The sequence below is a fragment of the Musa acuminata genome, chromosome BXJ1-10 (genome assembly GCF_036884655.1).
Source record: "Musa acuminata AAA Group cultivar baxijiao chromosome BXJ1-10, Cavendish_Baxijiao_AAA, whole genome shotgun sequence".
NCBI classification, from domain to species: domain Eukaryota; kingdom Viridiplantae; phylum Streptophyta; class Magnoliopsida; order Zingiberales; family Musaceae; genus Musa; species Musa acuminata.
The window spans coordinates 20,997,485-21,014,551 of record NC_088336.1 but is presented as its reverse complement, the minus strand read 5'-3'; the positions used below and the strand labels follow the sequence as shown (position 1 = coordinate 21,014,551).

General features: G+C 39.5%; 4 protein-coding genes across 4 annotated transcripts; all 4 read right to left on the bottom strand.

Moving 5' to 3' along the window:
* Window positions 1-20: 20 nt before the first annotated feature.
* Window positions 21-5,178, bottom strand: LOC135595446 (ureidoglycolate hydrolase-like). The gene is made up of 12 exons (XM_065086351.1): window positions 4,854-5,178; window positions 4,278-4,363; window positions 3,684-3,758; window positions 3,183-3,311; window positions 3,019-3,105; window positions 2,597-2,799; window positions 2,417-2,519; window positions 1,714-1,805; window positions 1,505-1,567; window positions 791-1,031; window positions 650-690; window positions 21-363 (listed from the first exon to the last, which is right to left on the bottom strand). The coding sequence occupies exons 1-12, from the start codon at window positions 5,043-5,045 to the stop codon at window positions 266-268; spliced, it is 1,410 nt and encodes a 469-aa protein (XP_064942423.1). The 5' UTR covers window positions 5,046-5,178; the 3' UTR covers window positions 21-265.
* Window positions 5,179-6,031: 853 nt separating this feature from the next.
* LOC104000368 (probable WRKY transcription factor 21) lies at window positions 6,032-8,900 on the bottom strand. Its single transcript, XM_009422392.3, has 4 exons — window positions 8,771-8,900; window positions 7,573-8,375; window positions 7,375-7,500; window positions 6,032-6,781 (listed from the first exon to the last, which is right to left on the bottom strand). Exons 2-4 carry the CDS (start codon window positions 8,313-8,315, stop codon window positions 6,637-6,639), a joined length of 1,014 nt encoding a protein of 337 aa, XP_009420667.2. The 5' UTR covers window positions 8,316-8,375; window positions 8,771-8,900; the 3' UTR covers window positions 6,032-6,636.
* A 232-nt stretch (window positions 8,901-9,132) lies between these two features.
* Window positions 9,133-11,000, bottom strand: LOC135595445 (transcription factor BHLH148-like). Its single transcript, XM_065086350.1, has 3 exons — window positions 10,582-11,000; window positions 10,217-10,504; window positions 9,133-10,001 (listed from the first exon to the last, which is right to left on the bottom strand). Exons 1-3 carry the CDS (start codon window positions 10,975-10,977, stop codon window positions 9,909-9,911), a joined length of 777 nt encoding a protein of 258 aa, XP_064942422.1. The 5' UTR covers window positions 10,978-11,000; the 3' UTR covers window positions 9,133-9,908.
* Window positions 11,001-12,184: 1,184 nt separating this feature from the next.
* LOC135595444 (auxin-responsive protein IAA30-like) lies at window positions 12,185-14,471 on the bottom strand. Its single transcript, XM_065086349.1, has 5 exons — window positions 14,163-14,471; window positions 13,364-13,593; window positions 12,815-12,956; window positions 12,659-12,720; window positions 12,185-12,494 (listed from the first exon to the last, which is right to left on the bottom strand). The coding sequence occupies exons 1-5, from the start codon at window positions 14,414-14,416 to the stop codon at window positions 12,457-12,459; spliced, it is 726 nt and encodes a 241-aa protein (XP_064942421.1). The 5' UTR covers window positions 14,417-14,471; the 3' UTR covers window positions 12,185-12,456.
* Window positions 14,472-17,067: the final 2,596 nt, after the last annotated feature.

Below are 17,067 nucleotides of genomic sequence, written 5' to 3'. Positions count from 1 at the left end.
GGAGAAGGAAAGGCATGGCCTCAAATAATTCTAGTATCTCATAAGATTTGTTCCAGAAGAAATCCATAGATATCCCTCGAGTTTTTTCAGAGTTCTTGCACGCAACCAACAAGCATTAACATGCCAATTGGAAGCATGTAACTGTGTTCTCCAAATTTAGTGGATAATAACATGGTTCGGATAATGGACAGACTCCTTAAATTCGGTCTTTACATCAATGCTGCACTATACAAGTTGTCTTCTATGAAGGTGTTCTGTAGAAGGTTCAGTCTAGGGATAGTTTTGCTAGGGTAAGAGCTAATACCTTCACTCCGTTTGCAATGTCCTCCATTGATGCATACTCTTCAGGCTTATGGCTGTAACCTGCAACCGCAACCATTGATGATGATTAGATGCACGGTGCAGTATTCCAACTTGAGTAGAATGTAAACCAAGTCAAGTTCAGAACTCTGCGATAATGTTCTGAAAAAGAAAAATGCTATTGGCAGGATACAAGTACTTATCGAGGAAAACATAATACCTTATGCTGTATATTTCTTATGTGTGTAATGTTTGCACCTTCAACTTAGTACTTATATCAAATATCAGCATTTCCTATTGCAATACTGAACAATAGAGACATCATAAAGTGATGTTAGGGAGTGCATACCTTTGTAGCATGGAATGAAGATCATGCCCATGGGAGATATTCTGCATTTCATGCCATAGCACAGTTTTTAGCATGTATTTGTACTGGAAAGCATGGGAACATAGAGACTACTCAGTACTCACAGTGGTTCAGTTTATTTACCTGGCCATGAAGAGAGAATCATGGTAGGCTCTACTAATCATTAATTTATGACTGAGGTTCAGTTGTCGTGAAGCAGGTTCCATTGCATCGATTATTGATTCATCACAAAGCGCAGGTGGATCCTGATTAACTACTGTGAACTGTGATAGTTTAACTCCTCGATCTGTAGCAATTTTAGAAGCAGAATGTTGAATTTTCTCAATCACAGAATTCCTTCGCTTTTCATCAATGTCTCGTGTGTCTGTACAAAATGTCGGGACATGATTTTTAATGCATATCAGCAAAGCTTAGCATGTTAAAGATGGAATATGAAAAAAAAATTGTGATTAGCTTCGGATTTAAGCATGACCATGTAAGCATATATCAGAAACATAACTTAGTTGATGACATGGAATGCCATCAACATGATCTGAAGAAACATATAACCTATAACCAAGGTGGCATGCCAACACAAAAGCATAGTTCTTTCAATTAGTGGTCCAAAAGCAGATTGAAAAGCAGAAAATTCCAGATATTCTGATTTCAGTTTACATTTATTTGCAAATAACATATTTCCTCCATATGTTTACAAAAACAAAGGAAAAAGAAACAACTAAAATGTTTGACATTATCCAAAATCATCAAATTGATTTGATTGAGACCAGGGAGTCAGAAGATATATTTGTAAATATTGTCAACAAAAGATGTCTGCAATGAGTCACAAGAGTGACATACCAATCTCTAGATGTGATCTGCTCGGAATGCTATTGATAGCTCCAGGGTGCAGCTCCAGAATACCTTGCAGAAACAGAAAACATTACAATGACAAGCCATCTTATTCTAAAGAACATTACATTTCTGAAAATAACTTCTTAAGATGACATTGCAATTAATGCATAATACTAAGGAAGAATGACAAATGTATCCATGCTGAAGGTGTATACCTACAGTACCAACAGTATCGATGGATCCAGATGCTAGAACATGTTTCTCAACAGCGAGAGCCAACTCTGCTGCTGCCAATCCTGCATCATTTCTGTTAACAGATTGGAATTAAGAAATTATTCCATATGATAAGAAATCTTTACTGCCTTTCAGAAGATGAAGTTCTAAAGTGAAGGAATTCCAACAAATTAACCTACTCTTCTGACATCAGTACATCTGAGGCTTATGACTAGCAGTTTAAGCTAGGAAATAATCTGGCCAGTGTGGCTACCAGTAACCAAAATACATGATCATTCTTGGCATATTTAAACAACTCAAATGTGCATACTAATAACTTAAGAAATATTTACTGAAGTCTAAACTTCTGTCAAACTTATCCCAGAGCTTGAAGTTAGTCACTCAAGAGCATAAATTCTTTGATTAATTTTTAGGTGTTTTTGGAGATGTAAAAGTACTTGAATATCTAATCGTTTTCCTGTTTCATAGTGACCACCAAATGGAGAGAAGATGAACTGGATTCATAAGCAATTTATTAATTACAGATTAATTTAACAATGATTTCAGATGGAATACAATGTATATTAATTCCTAATGCAAATTTAAGTATATCTGCTGCCTGGATAGAAAATAACAGTTAACCACAAATATATATGTTCATTGATTAGACAGTAAGAGTTCCATAAATATGTCGCCTATGCAAACCTTGCTGGCATTAGGACAGCTCCAGCATGACCTCCATTTCCTTCAAAGTCTACCTTGATACTTGCAGGAGCAGCAATTGCAGTAACAATGCCAATTGAAACACCTGAGGTCAGCAAGATAGATTGTAAGGATTGACTTAACATGTCAGAAACAAGTACTCAATAAAACAAAAACTCCTGCCTTCTTCTTCCAGAATTGGCCCTTGCTCTATGTGCAATTCCAGAAAAGCAGAATAGCTCTCTTTTGTCAACGATACATTTGGCAAGTCTTCTTGACATATATTATAGCCAGCACTTTTTGCAGCATCAAAGAAAGAGATGTTTTGACCATCAACTGCTTGTTTAAGTGCATCTGTAGCTGCCTCACTCCCAGCCAATAATCGGCTGCAAGTTTTATAGTGCAATATAAAACAAAAGTACTCTCTCTTAAACGAAAATTTTGCATGCTTGACTTATGAATGCAAGTCATGAAGAAACCAAACAGGAATAGCTACATTGCCCAGTAAAGATAAGCAATATCAAATGAGTGTGAATAGTACATAGAGCATAATAATTTTATGACTAGGCAATGTCTTTGGACTCCCAGAATATTAAAGTATAGACCTTCCCAAGCAGCTAATTCCAAAACGTGTAGGTTCCTCGGAGGTGAACATAATAACTTCCAGGGATCTCCTTGGTTGGAAATTGGATCTGCAAAACAATTCATAAGAACATTAAGAATGGAAAGAAAGACATTCTAGCATATTACAGAATGGAACATTGAAAACCTTTTCAGTGTATTTATTGCTTCCAGTGCACCCAAAACACCAACCACTCCATCATATTTTCCAGAAAATGGAATTGCATCAATGTGAGAACCAGTAGCAACAGCTGGAAGTCCTGCCTCATAACCATTCCTATCAAAATTGGATGAAGTTATCATAAATGACTAAACCAGAGAGTTGCCCAATAGGACAGATCATATATATAGGAAAAATGTAATTTTTGAAGGCAAATTGTTTTTGAGTTAAAGTAGCAGAATAAGCCTGAATGTCAAACTTGCATTTCCAATTCAAAGAACTCCTAACAACAACAGCTCAATAGAACAAAAGGTTATTTGTTCAGTATGCCTTAACAATAAAAGATACAGGATTTGATAACACATCTCAAACCTGGTCTCAAGTGAATCTTTGGCAGTACAAAGACTAAGAATTTTCTTGGTAATTTGATATATACTGAAAAAGAATTCTTCAGTATAAATGACTGAAACGGATGCTTTTTCAACTCACCATCTACCAAAAATGTTGCCCACAGCATCCTCGCGTACAGATAAAGCAGCTTCTTTCATCAGGCTCTTTATGTAGCTGCACATAAAATTCAAAGTGGCTTTGTAAAAAACAACTAGAACTAAAAGAAGAAAAGAATGTGTTCTCTCATGCATGTTTGTATAAAACTACCCTAAAATGCAACTGTTCTAGTTGAAAGCCATATGGGCATGGATATCTGTAGAAAAGAGAAAGAAAGAAAGTTTTTATTATTCAAAATATATAAAAGCAAAAATCATTAGTGACGAATCTCAACATTTCATGTCTTGAGAGCTTTTCTTTCATTTAGATGTCATGCAAAAAACTGAAAGTTGTAGAATGGAACTCGAGATTTAATGTTCAAACAGAAAAAATCAGATACAAGAGCTGAACAGTATATAACTAGAAGTGGAAAGGACATCATGAACGAAAGAGGCATAATTCTTAATATATCTAGCTCTCATGTCATTGTAGTAGTTAAACAAACAACAAATAATGGAAGACCACACACCAATGAATTCAAACTCAGATGCTAACCATTCCGAAACAAGAGAGAACTGCCAAGATTTCGAGAGATACCTTCTAGCAAGCACATCCTTCTCACTGTACAAAATGCGAGTCACCGATGGCTTAGGTGTATCCGAAAAGGCTGCCAATTCATCTATCTGCAAATTCCCCAGCATCCAAGAACATCACAAACTCACTTCAGACACTTCCAGATGCCAATATTGCAAATTTAAAACCCCAAGCACAAAATCCCAGAAAGAGAATAAAAAAAGGAGAAACAAATGAAAAAGAACAATCTAAAAAGAGTATTTTTCAAGTACTTATTCCTCGTAGCGCAGGCAATGCCTACCAGCCTTGGAAAAGAAAGCAAATGAAACAGCATTCATCTAGCAAGAACAGAAAGAGAATAAAAAGGAGGATTTTCATTTTCACTTTGCGCAGGGAAACCCTACCAGCCTTCAAAGAGAAAACAAGTAAAACAACACTCATCTACCAAGAACATAAAGAGACTAAGAAAAACCCTACCTTCCTCAACAAAGAAAAGCAAATGAAACATCACTCAACTTAAAAAGAACACAGAGAGGGCAAAAAAAAAAGACGTCTTTTTCGTTATGTTTCTTTCTTTTTTCAAGGGTAGGTCAATCTCACCTGCCTCTGCAAGCCCACCGCATCCACCGAGAGGGACGACGGGGAAAGAGAGAGGACGGAAGGGTGGGAATGAATCGGGTACCCGGAGAACTCCTCCATGGTCCGCCTCGTGGCGTCTTCATGACTGGCAGCGGAAATGGCTGAGACGAGGAGGAAGAGGAGGAGAAAGGGGAGAGGAGGAATTGGTGGCATCTCCTCGTTCCTGGATGGATAGCGGGCTCGTGGGGCGTCCGACTGGAGCGAAGGGATGCGTCGCCTCTTTGACAGATACGACGAGGATGGCAGCAGCGCGATGAGTCATAAGCGACTTATGTTGGGAATATGAAATGAGTAGATACTCATAATGCCGTGGCCGCCTTTTGTTGCGGTTGCTGAGAAAAACATTAAAATATAAAGAAACATTATCAGTACAACTGGTCGCTTTGTTACATTCACCAAATCATTACAGTAAAGTAAAAAATAATAATTAGTTTGCAGTAGGCTCACGAAAAATTATCCGCTTTAGACGATAGTCATATCACCTCTAGAGATAAAAGAGGCATGACGTATTTATAAGCCCTTGATTCTCATACTTCTCAAAAGATAAAATCATGCAAGTACACCCATCGCTCAAAATGGATAATTCTTCGTGAGCCTACGAACCGCACCAATGATCGATCCATCAAATGATCCCTTATCACTCGATATCGGATTTTTATGAAGCTTTTATGAAAAGTCATCATTAATTCTTCCAATAATATTAAAGCTACTCAGACCCATTCAACATAAGACTTAGTGCAGTAGGAGTGATGTCAGAACACTGACAAGTTTCCCTTGCAATTGTATCTGTTGATCCACCACTTGATCGAAAAGCTTCAATGTCAGAACGGAGGCATGTTCACATCTTTCCCAAAAGAATCCATCAGACATCACTTAATTTCCATGTCGTCCATCAAAGAAAGTTGGTGATGATGCAAACAGGCAACAAGTTTTCTGTGGGTGCAGAGAGCCTCCGTTTAGTGTCTCCATTTCTAATCTGCCTGATTACTAAGAACATTACGATCCATCATTAATTGGAATAAGAAAAAGGTGCCAGACTTTGCAAGCCAAGATTCCTGTGATTTTGCTTTGTTTTCATGTCAGGATAGGATGGATTAATAGCATAATTCAGCAAAGCAAAGACTGGAAGAAGAATCACAGATAAGAATCATGTTCATGGTACTGATAAAGAGCTCTAACACAAGAAAGACATATCATCCCAAGGAACAACATTAAAAGAGATCTCATGGAAGTTTCAGGAGTGCATACTAAGCACTTCATCATAGACATGGACCACTAGACATAGAAATCACAAGTACCGAAATAGAACCTATCCTTGGTTATATCAGAGGTCTGGTGGACAACATGTAGGCAAGCTATGCCATGATGATCCATACTGAAGGACTACCAAGTGGACAGGATGGAATGAAGTGAATTGTAGCAACAAAGTTCCAAGCCTGCACAATGCCCACCTTTGACTTTACAAGTTTTCTTTGTTTCTTCAATTCTACTTTGAACACATAATTATTCAAATCAGACAGATTCAGGCCTTTTCCAGATTACATGCTTTCTCATTTCTTGAGTATTGCTTAAGTAACATTTATACATGGAACTTTGGGGAAATCTGCTTGTAACCCCCATCTCACTGAAAGATGCTGGCTCATCCTCAACCGCTTAAGGAGGCGGTAGTGTAATCACGCAGAGAGTGCAATGGTACACAAGATGATCATCAGAGAGGTTGATCCTGATGAAATCCACCAGGCCTCTATGTCTGAGCAGACTGGGTAAGCAACCCGGCATGGTTGTGCTCCCCCTCATAAGTGACAATGAGCATTGACGGGTCTTCCAAGCACCTTTCAACTTGTTTCCTTGCAGGGCAGCCCCTTATGCTGCTACATTTGTAGTATCCCCTGCATTATTTTTCATGAATTCACGGTTTCTTGGATATAATCCAATAGCAAAAATATCAAGACTAGGATGTCCAGGCATACTCAGATAGTAAAATACAAGTTGAGAAATTAATCAAAGAAATTAAAAAGTAAGTTTTATAAAAGATAAGCTTTGCCTCTTTCAACTTGTTTCCTACTTGAATTGCCTGAATAGAAGCCAAAACAAAGCTGATAATAGCCTGAACAAGCTATTCTTGCCCCCAAAAAATGGCATAGAGAACAATATTGGTGAAAGAAAAAAAGAGTGTGCATACTTTGCACATGAGCATAATCTAATTTGCTTGATTGAGCACTTAAAGAACATAAATGACAATTTGAGTTTGAAGAAAATGCTTGAGCTAATTTAAGCTCAATTTATCAGTTCTGACAAGCGATAACTAACTTGGTAGTGGGGAAGGGAACTATTGGAATCCAGTGAAAATTATCACAATGGTGTACTTAGTTGTTAGATGTGCTGCACAAAGCAAATAAATTAAACCAACAGAAGCAGAGACTCATATATAGAATCTAGCAATAACAAAGTGTACAATCTCAGATAAATTGACAAACGATACCTAGGATGAGGAGAGCCCTTGATTGGCTTTTGCCCATATTTCCTCCATGAGTACTCATCAGGAGGAGTATCTGCTGGTTTATTACTGATAGCAGGAACTTTAATGGATCTCTTCACTCTCAACTTCCTACAGATAATACAAGTGATGATGAAACAAAGGACATCAGTTCCAAAATATAGATAACATCCACAATCTCACCTTCTTTTTGAGCAATGACACCGCTGACTTGTTGCACATTTGCCATCTCCATCCACCCCTCTACATATGCACCTTCTCTTAGGAGGAGGGTGCACAGATGATGCAGCCAGTCCACCAATCGGATGGAATGGCTTCCCATCCAAGCTGGCAACACTCCTATCCATACTCAGTGATGACAAGAAGGACCTAGTCGATGACAAGGATGGTATGCAGTTAGAGCTCTCAAATTTGAGATTTATGGCACTATGGCTCCTCGTAAACATGTCAGGCTGACACTTCTGATGATGCAGCTGAAACCTTTGATCATTCTCTTGCTGGCACTGAAGGAATTGGTGCTGACTTGATGATGCAGCCTGTGGCCCAAATTGGCTCTTGAGAAAGCTCCCTTGGCTGATTTGTAGTGGGTTTTTAGCACTTGAATCTAATACTTGTATATTGTTCTCTATGATATTTCTTGGGAGGAGTTGGAGTGGGTTGGGAGCAAGGTCTATTTGCAATACTGAATGATTGTCTGAGAAGATTTTATGATTGGTAGGGTATTGGACTTTGTGCACCATCCTAACTCTTCCATGGCCAATACTGTTGCCGAGCAAAGACACCAATCTCCTAAATCTTGAAACAGCTTCCTTTGTTTCAACCAACAGGTCTTGAGACAGGACCTGATCTTGAGGCTGGGAGAGAAGGCTCAGGATCCTGTGGCAGCTCTCTACTGCAGCTCTATTAGCTTTCTCCACCTCCTCCATATCAAAACCACAGCTCCCAAATCATCCTAAAAGTCCCATCTTTTTAAGCACCAGGGGCATCTGAAAAGTCCCAAATGCTGCTTCGTCAAAAAGATCTCAAAACTATTCATTCTACAGGCTAAAAATTTGTTATAATAGAATAAATTTTGACGGTCTTCCCACAAGACAGAACGAAAAATGAGTAATTTATTCCAGAAACGTTCCTAAAAAGAGCTTCGATTTTAACCCTAATAGTTCAAATGAAATGAAGGCATGACGTATCAAACAAACAACCACCTAAAGAGCTCTAAGAACAGACCGAAAAAAGAACATCAAGATGATATTTTGATCATCGAGTCGAGGTCAAAACACACACTTTTAAATAGTTTAATGATCAAAACACAAATCCAGTGCGAAATATCAATTCCTCCATCGCAAGGAACCAAGAGGATAGGAGCTGAGATACGCGAACTGACCTTGGCGACGAACCCTAGATTGTGGGTGATGTTGGTCTTCCCATGCCATCCGTGGAATTGGAGGGTGTGCAAGGACAACAACAACGACCGCGCTGGAAATCTTCTCCTCTTCGCCCCTTTTTTCATTTTAATACTCGAAGCCAGATGGAAAAAGGACCACCGGGGGGCCAAACTTGCGAGAAAATTTTATGCAACTTAGCCCCTGTATCTATCGAAATTGCTGAAACGATTCCTATCTTTGTAAGATTTAGAAGGTCCTCATTTGATTGCATCTTCCTATTTCACCCTTTTGTTATGTAAAATACTGAATCACCCCCGTGTCTAAATCAATGCCTAGTGATTCCTTTGCAAACGAAAACAAAAAAGCCACACCCTCTCGTGTACTCGTGCAGCAATTGGACACAACTTGTGGAGCCCACGTTTGATAGACTGTGCTTCCTTGGTGAATGTAGATACTCTTGCTACATTCACATGTCTGCCATTTGGGTATAATTCTTTAAGATGTTTTTTGAAGTAAAAAAAGTGAGTTAAAAAAACAATCTGATAAATCTGAGATTAAAAAAAATTGAAGTTCCACTAAGAAGATAATTAATACAATCATGTTAATGTATTTAAGTAAAATTCCGATAATTCCTTTTTTAACCTAATAATCATACCGCTGATCCATGAATTGAACAGATAAATAGAGAGATTGTTTTACTGATCCACTGCAAGATCTCGTCTTTTTATATGAGACAGAATCCATTGATTCCTGCTGACATCCTTATCTGAACGAAGAGGTACTTTTCTCATTTAAGGAACAACGTAGAGGGGCCCATAAGCCGATCAAAAGTCAAAGATTGCAGCTATCAATCTTATCCTGACGTTGTTGCAAGTTTAAGGGCATATCACCTGCATCACCTTGGAGTCCATTGCAGTTCATCCCATAGCCTATGGATGCTGATGCCAGAAAATTCTATCATACGCTAAAAATGAGAGTTGCTTCATTAGATCGGAACGTTAAAGTTCTTCAGATCAGAAAACCCACCATTTGCAAAAGAATAATTTCTAAACGAGATCCATAAGTGTCATTGTCCTCAACTCTTACAAGAACAAGAAAAAGGATACCAGCAAGAATTATAATCAAATAGGTCAAGAATCATGATGCATTCTGCACAGAACAAGTTAGGCACCAGTGTCTTTCTTCTGCTAAAGCAGTCTTCATGACTCTTTCCACCTTGTCTTTTGCCACCTTTCACACACAAACAAATCAGTCAATTCTCGTGGAAGATTCTCTGAGTCCCTAACAGATTCTTAAAATCTACCGTAAAATATGAATGCATGACAGGTCCGTAAGACGAAGGTTTGAACTGTACATGATGCTTGGTTGACATAATTGTTATATCTTGGCAGTTAATTTTCGACGAGTTAAGTTTTCTTTTCCCAGATTTTGAGAACTGCGTGTACCTTTGAATCAATGGCCACTTCCACAGATAAATCCCGGTTGGAGAAGGTGGACCGGATGGCGGTGGCCTTCAACTCCATGTGCTTCAAACGCCGGAGCACAGAGATCATAGAACCCATCGATGACGAACAGTTCTTGACGTCCACTTTGATCGACGAGACCTCCGCTTCCGTGTCATTTCCGGATACCATCAGCTCAAGGTCTCTGCCGAGCTTCCGTAGCTTCTCCCTTGCCTGCTGCAACTCCTTCAGCCGCTCCACCGCCGATTGTACTATATAAATCTTGTCCCCCTGCAAACACATCACAACGTTGCGATGGCCAAATCACTCTCGCTTTGCACTGCGAAACATGGGAGAGGAATTGGGACCTTTGACGTGCACGAGAGCATGGAATGGAGCTCAGCGTAGCCCTGGCTCAGCTTCTCCCTTCTCTCCCTCTCCCTCATCATGTGTCGAAACCCCCGGCTCCTTCCCGCCCTCTCGTCGGAGTTCCCCGGCCTGGCGGCCATCTCCATGGATCCCAGAAATCGGTTCACTCTCCGGTGGATGTTGTCGACGTCTCCGAAGCACCGGAAGGAGGGAGCGGTGCCTTCCGACGCTGTGTACTCGACGAAGGCTGACGGCGGCGGGCGCTTCGCAGGCATCGATGGAACAGGGATGGGTTCGAGGAGGTCGAAGGGATAGTGTGGCGGCGGCGGTGAGAAGGCCCAGTCGAGGATGATGTCTTGGTGCGCTTCCTCGTGGGAGGAGAAGGCGCCGTCCATGGCGGTTTCCCAGGCTTTCTTTGGCTCCGCCTCTCCTTCTCTTTTCCCGCGTGATTTAAATTACGGTCTGAAGGTGCGTGAGAAGCCAACGGGTCATCTGTTTGACCGAAAGCAAACCGTCGTCGGAAACGTGTGGTTCGAAGGTGTGTGAGAAGTCAACGGGACATCTGTTTGACCGAAACCCGTTTGAACAACGAGTCAATTTGTTCCCATTACTCATGCGGATCTATTGGCTAAGACGATTGTTTTTTTACACTATTCTGGGCTGCATGGATTTGACCGGATTTATGACTGCAAACCGTGTGTTTTGAAGTAATCGCTGTCTCAATTGCATCACTTTGTTCATGTTTTAGTTGGCGAAGACGGTTTGACTCGTCACATTCTATGGGCTCGAAGAGTAGTAAATAGAGTATTTAAGTGCTTCGAAGATTTACGCGGTTTAGCCAATTTGAATTTGACAATCCATGTTGTGCGACATGATTTTATGTTGTGTGGTGAGAGGTCAGATTTTATACAAACATAATTAACATAATTCTCAAAAGAAAAAATAAATTGTGTTTATGATCTTTTGATCAATGAAAATTATACTTTCGGATTGGATTTTCCACTAAATTTGAACTTATTTCTCCTTTTCTGCTAAGCACACCACTTCAATTCATGAACAATTGGAATTTGTTCTTCACAAGCTTTCTTTTGAAAAATCAACGCCTTTTTTCAAGTATTTATTTTCAATCATAAAAAAACTAGTCATCGAGCATATAATTATTACATAACATAGACAATTTTATTTTCTTTAGAATGAGTGCCACCTCTATTGGCCTCTAAGCTTTAGCTGTCAACTTATCCCAGTTGGGATCCACACCTGCTTTAATCCCTGGGGACAATGTAATGAATGCATCCTTTGTCAGATCAATCTCTTTTCTGTGCCTGATCTGAAACGATGGATAGTTTATCTTCTTGCTTTCAGAGACTACTAATTACTTAATTAGTGGGCACCAACATAGCCAACTACTACTAATTATATGAGCTAAAAGAATAGTAGTCTGTGCAGCCAGCACTAAGTAAACAGATGCCCCATCATCATCCACATGGCTTTGCTCCCTCTTCCAGTTGGTTGTGGATTATTTAAAGGGAGAAGCAGACACTAGGAATCTCATCATTCAGGTTCCTTCTCCAATTCAAGGAACAAACCCATACACTACTCACAGAAGTAACCTGTGGAGCAGTTTATTAAACACACCATTGAAAGACAACCCAGACACAGCAATCTTGAAGTAGATAGCATTGCTTTGTGTCCATACAAAAAAAGATAACAAAGCAAACAGGAAATTGTAACTAAAAAACATATATATATATCTAATATATATGTAAGCACAATACACATGCAGATCCCCATGCTTGACCCAAATCCACCAAGTTGTTTCTTCTTGTTGTTGCTCCTGCTGATGACATAAAACTTGAACAAGAAAGAAGAGGTGTTCAGCTTCTGTTCTTGCATTTCTCCATGGCTCTTGGTGCTGTCATTAGGAGAGAATTGGATAGTGTAACAAAGCAGTATCTTGCCAAAGAAAACTAATTCAATAATTTTTTACCAAAAAACTATGTATGTCTAATGAAAATGAAGAGGAAATTAATGTCCACTTCTCTTGATGGTGAATAATAAATAGGTAAAGATACTGACCAAGTCCAATAGCTTCAGATCCCTTCATTATCCGCAGACGCTTGCATGAGTCCACGAACATCCTGGATTGTTTGAGATGGAGTTAGTGATGCAATTTTGCAAGAACAAATGAATAAAGATGAAGATATCAGTGGCAGTTTTCTCAAGGAAACTTACTCCCATGGAACATCTCCAACAAGCATCCAGTCTCCATCCTTGTCTTCATAGGTTGGCACATACTCAGATCCATTCAGCAGATCCATCACTTTGCTCTCGTTCATGAAATCCCTCCCACTCATCCCCTGAGAGCCACAGTTTCCTGATGTCGTAAAAGACCAAATTTTAGTTAGCTCACACAAGAAATTATTTGAGTGCAGCTCATTTTCCCCTTAACAGCAGCTATTCTGCTGTTTTCTGATATTAAAAACATGTTTATGTTAATTACTGATGCAGTAATCTGGACTTAAAACTGTTGACGGTACTGAGCTGTAAGCTCATGCACGCAGAAATATTCCACACCAAAAATTAGTTGGCTCGCATTAATCCTGTGTTCTGGTATGGCTACGAACTTGCCGATCATGAAGTTGGGGTGCAATATGGTAGTGGCAGTCACATGGTATGTCTCACATCATGATTCCTTGATGGAGATTGCTCAAAGGTACAGTACCAGCGCATGCACGTAGATCAGGTATTAGCCTGCATGGTTAATCTCTGGTTGTTGCTTACCACCGGTGAAGGTGCTGAACATCTTCTGCAAGGCCATGGACAGCTCATGGTAGCTCCTGTACATCTTCAGGTCCACCTTGCGTAGGTACGGCGCCCCGTCCATGCTAACCTTCACGAATGCGGCCGAGGTGCCGGACTTCTCGCCCTCCTCCTTGCCTCCCTTGACGGAGTGGACAGAGAGAACGTTCTTCCTGAATGATCGGACTGGTGGCCAGCCCACAACTTGTGCCCTGAGGTTGAACATGTGTGACGATATTGATCAGTAGTCATATTGCTTAGATCGATACAAGCAGTTGATTCTCTCACCCTATAGCATCGTATGTTCTGCTTTTGTTTTCCTTATTTGTAGACAGATCAACATGATGTCTCCTATCTCTCAAGACCTAAAAAGATACGATTTCTTTTTGTATATAGAAAGTTTTCAGATGCAAATGATCACCAAGAAGGGAAAAGAATATTGTGTACTGTATTCCAAATCTTATTTGACTGATCACAAGCAAGAAACAACATGTTTTTTAGGATCAAGTGATAGAAAGATTGAGAGAAAAAGGATGCCATTTATATTCTTTGTAGAGAAATATTCCTTAAGACAACATATTTAATATGCTTCTGCACTGCGTTAATAGAAATTAAGTGCAAAGGAAAAAATACTACACAAATTGCAGCATTCTTTTTGTTGTCCGTGAAATATAGGTCTGTTCACCACAAAGAACACAAACAACCACAATACTCTTATGAAGGCAAGAACATATCTGCAGACGTAGAACATCAAGCAGGAAAGGTGAATGGGGGGACGTACTTGGGAGCAGGTGGCTTCTCAGGGTCGCTGCCACAGGAAACGACATTCTTATGGCTCAGGGATCGCTTCATTGTCTCGGAAGCCTCCACCGCAGCTTCCTCCGCGTCGGTCGGTGTCTGAAGCTGAAGCTTCAGATCGATAGTCTCGGCAAACCCCCTCTTCCCACAGTTCTTTCCAGCCTCCGCTTCGCCTCCCCCACCGCCGGGCAACCCCAGTCGGAGCTCCGTCTCCTCCAACCCCAATCCACTCCCCATTCTCCCACGATCTTTCGCACTCCAATTTTCTTCCTCTCTTGTTTGGTTTCAACACCAAGAAACGAAGCAAGCCAGCAGAGACTCACGACAAATATATAATCTTGGCATTGCGGCATCTGAATTGGATCTCGAGCGAGTTCAAAATGCTTTTGGCACCCATTTTGATCCTACCTACGGTTTACCGTTCTCGTAATTGGAATGACAAAGTTGGCCCCGCTTTCGACTCAAATCACGTAAAGGTGTAAAACGACACGCGAGTAGGAAGCCGACGATAAAAGCTGGTCATGTTGACGTACTCGCTTAGGTGAGGGTGAGTTTCACACCAGAGCTCACGGTGGACGTCGGCGGCGTCGTTGGCGGTGGGGTCGGGTAAAATAGGCAATTTATTGGGTGGGTCAGGTTCCGGGTGCATGTGCGGAGATTCTTAGGCAGCGGGGTCCATGTGAGGCTGTTCGTAACATGTCGCGGCGGGAGAGGGAGGCCGTCGCGTCCCACCCGCGCCCATGTGACTCGTGTCTCGCCTAATTTGGTCAAAGTCAAAATAATTAGAAAAACCATTTCTCCTGATCTGGTCCAATTCAGGATGTGAAAGGAGGAAACGTTGCATTATTAATCCATTGCTTAGCACTGAAGGGAAGTACAGACATGAAGGCAGGCACTTCTGTTTAGAGAGAAAGAGAGAGAGAGAGAGATTATTATGGCATCCCATGAGGAGAGTTCTTAATTTGGCTGTAGACAATGTCATGTGGGTGCCGCTGGTTTACTGAGATTGGGATTAGCCATCCAAGTTCATGAAGACCAGGGAACAACACAATTTTATTATAGTTAGGAGTTGACTTCAGTGAATAGTGTTATATACTGATTTATTTTCTTAAAAATAGTGAAGGTGGGTATTGCAGTGCTTAATGTCGAAATCAATGCTTGTGAATGATAGATACCAGCATCACACACAGATAAAAAGATTGCAAGAGAACATAGAGATTTCTATTGCATAAGATGAACCTATCCTCTTCCTGAAGCTGTGAAACAGTATGAGGAGAACTCTGAATCAAGAAGGCAGTGCACAAATCTTCCTTTGGCAATTCCTTCATCTCTTCAGTCACCTCAAACATAGGTAACATTCTGCATAGAATGCAACTGGGAAGAGTGTAGGATAGCATGCCAAACTTCTGAAAGCAACTGAAGAGCTGATGTTTCATCACTGAGTTGGATTTGCATCAGTTTCTTCACATGCATCGGTCATCAAAATCTGCAGCAAGAGCATGTGCAGAGACTCGGTGATGCTGAGAGGGATGTTGGCTCTCATCTAGGCTGTGTTTGGAGTGCCAAGGGAGAGGAGTAAAAGAAATGAGGCAGTGAGTGCATGTCGTATAGCTGGCCTGCTATAAGTACCCAAACATTGCCTTCTCATTTATATGATACAGCAGAGAAAATGGCACGTCGATGATGCTCTCTCCTTCCTTTGTTGGCTCCTTTTTCAAGCCTAGGGTTTGGCACAAGTCTGGAAGAATATATCTTTTGTTAGACTAGGGTTTCAGTTCTTCTCTTTTGTCCCTTGGTACCAACTCCTGAAAACTATTCATGGATAAGCAAATCCAACATAAATATTAATGTCTCTTCTGTAACTTTGATCAGAAAACAATGCCTTCTTCATCTAAAACTTTAAACTAAAAAGAACAGCGAGTTTTGATGTTGAACAGCACACTTGTATGTTGATATGAAGTTACTTGTGTGCCCCTACTTTCTTCTAGTGAAGTAAGGGATAGATGATATGTAAGTGTAATCTTTTTTTAAATAATAGTAATAAGATACTATTAGTTCAAGATTAAATCAAATAAAAAAAGAAATTAAGATGAAAGTAAAAAAGAAAAATTATATTCAACTTTTAAAAAATAATACTTAGATCTTGAACTATTATTTGACTTAAGCCTTGTAGACCTAAACATTTAGATTTGGAGATGTTATCTATTTATAGGTATAGAATAATAATTTAAGTCATGAGACCCTTATTTTTAAAATTCTAGCTAGTTAATTTATTTAAAAAATAAGAGATAAGAATCTAAAACTTCTAAAAAGATAGCACTTTAAATTTTAATACTCCCTCTTAACATATAATTTTGGAGATAATTCAGAGAGATTTGATAAAGATACATATGACATTATCTTTGCTTTTGATCTTCATAACCTTAATAACTCACATTTTCTCAATTGAAATGATGTTCAATTTTAATATGCTTGATCCTTATATAACAAATTAGATTTATAGCTAATTTTAAGACACTTTGATTATCATACCCGTAAATAGTTAGTTTCTTAATTTGATAGCAAATGCACTCAATTAAATGTTTTAATCATATACATTCTTGAACAACAAGTGAGGAAGCCTTGTATTCTACTTTGGTTATAAAAAGAGAGAGATTATTATTTCATACTACACTATAAGATACCAATAGAATTATATAAAAAGATATAACTAGAAGTGGATTATCCAAATCACCTCCTAAATCAATATTTACATAACTATGTAATTCAAGATGCATGCCCTTCTTATAAAATAATCTCAAACTAATAATAGAATTTATATATTTTAAAATTCTCTTTGTTACATTAAGATGTGTCTTCCTTTAAAGTTACATAAAATGACTATCACG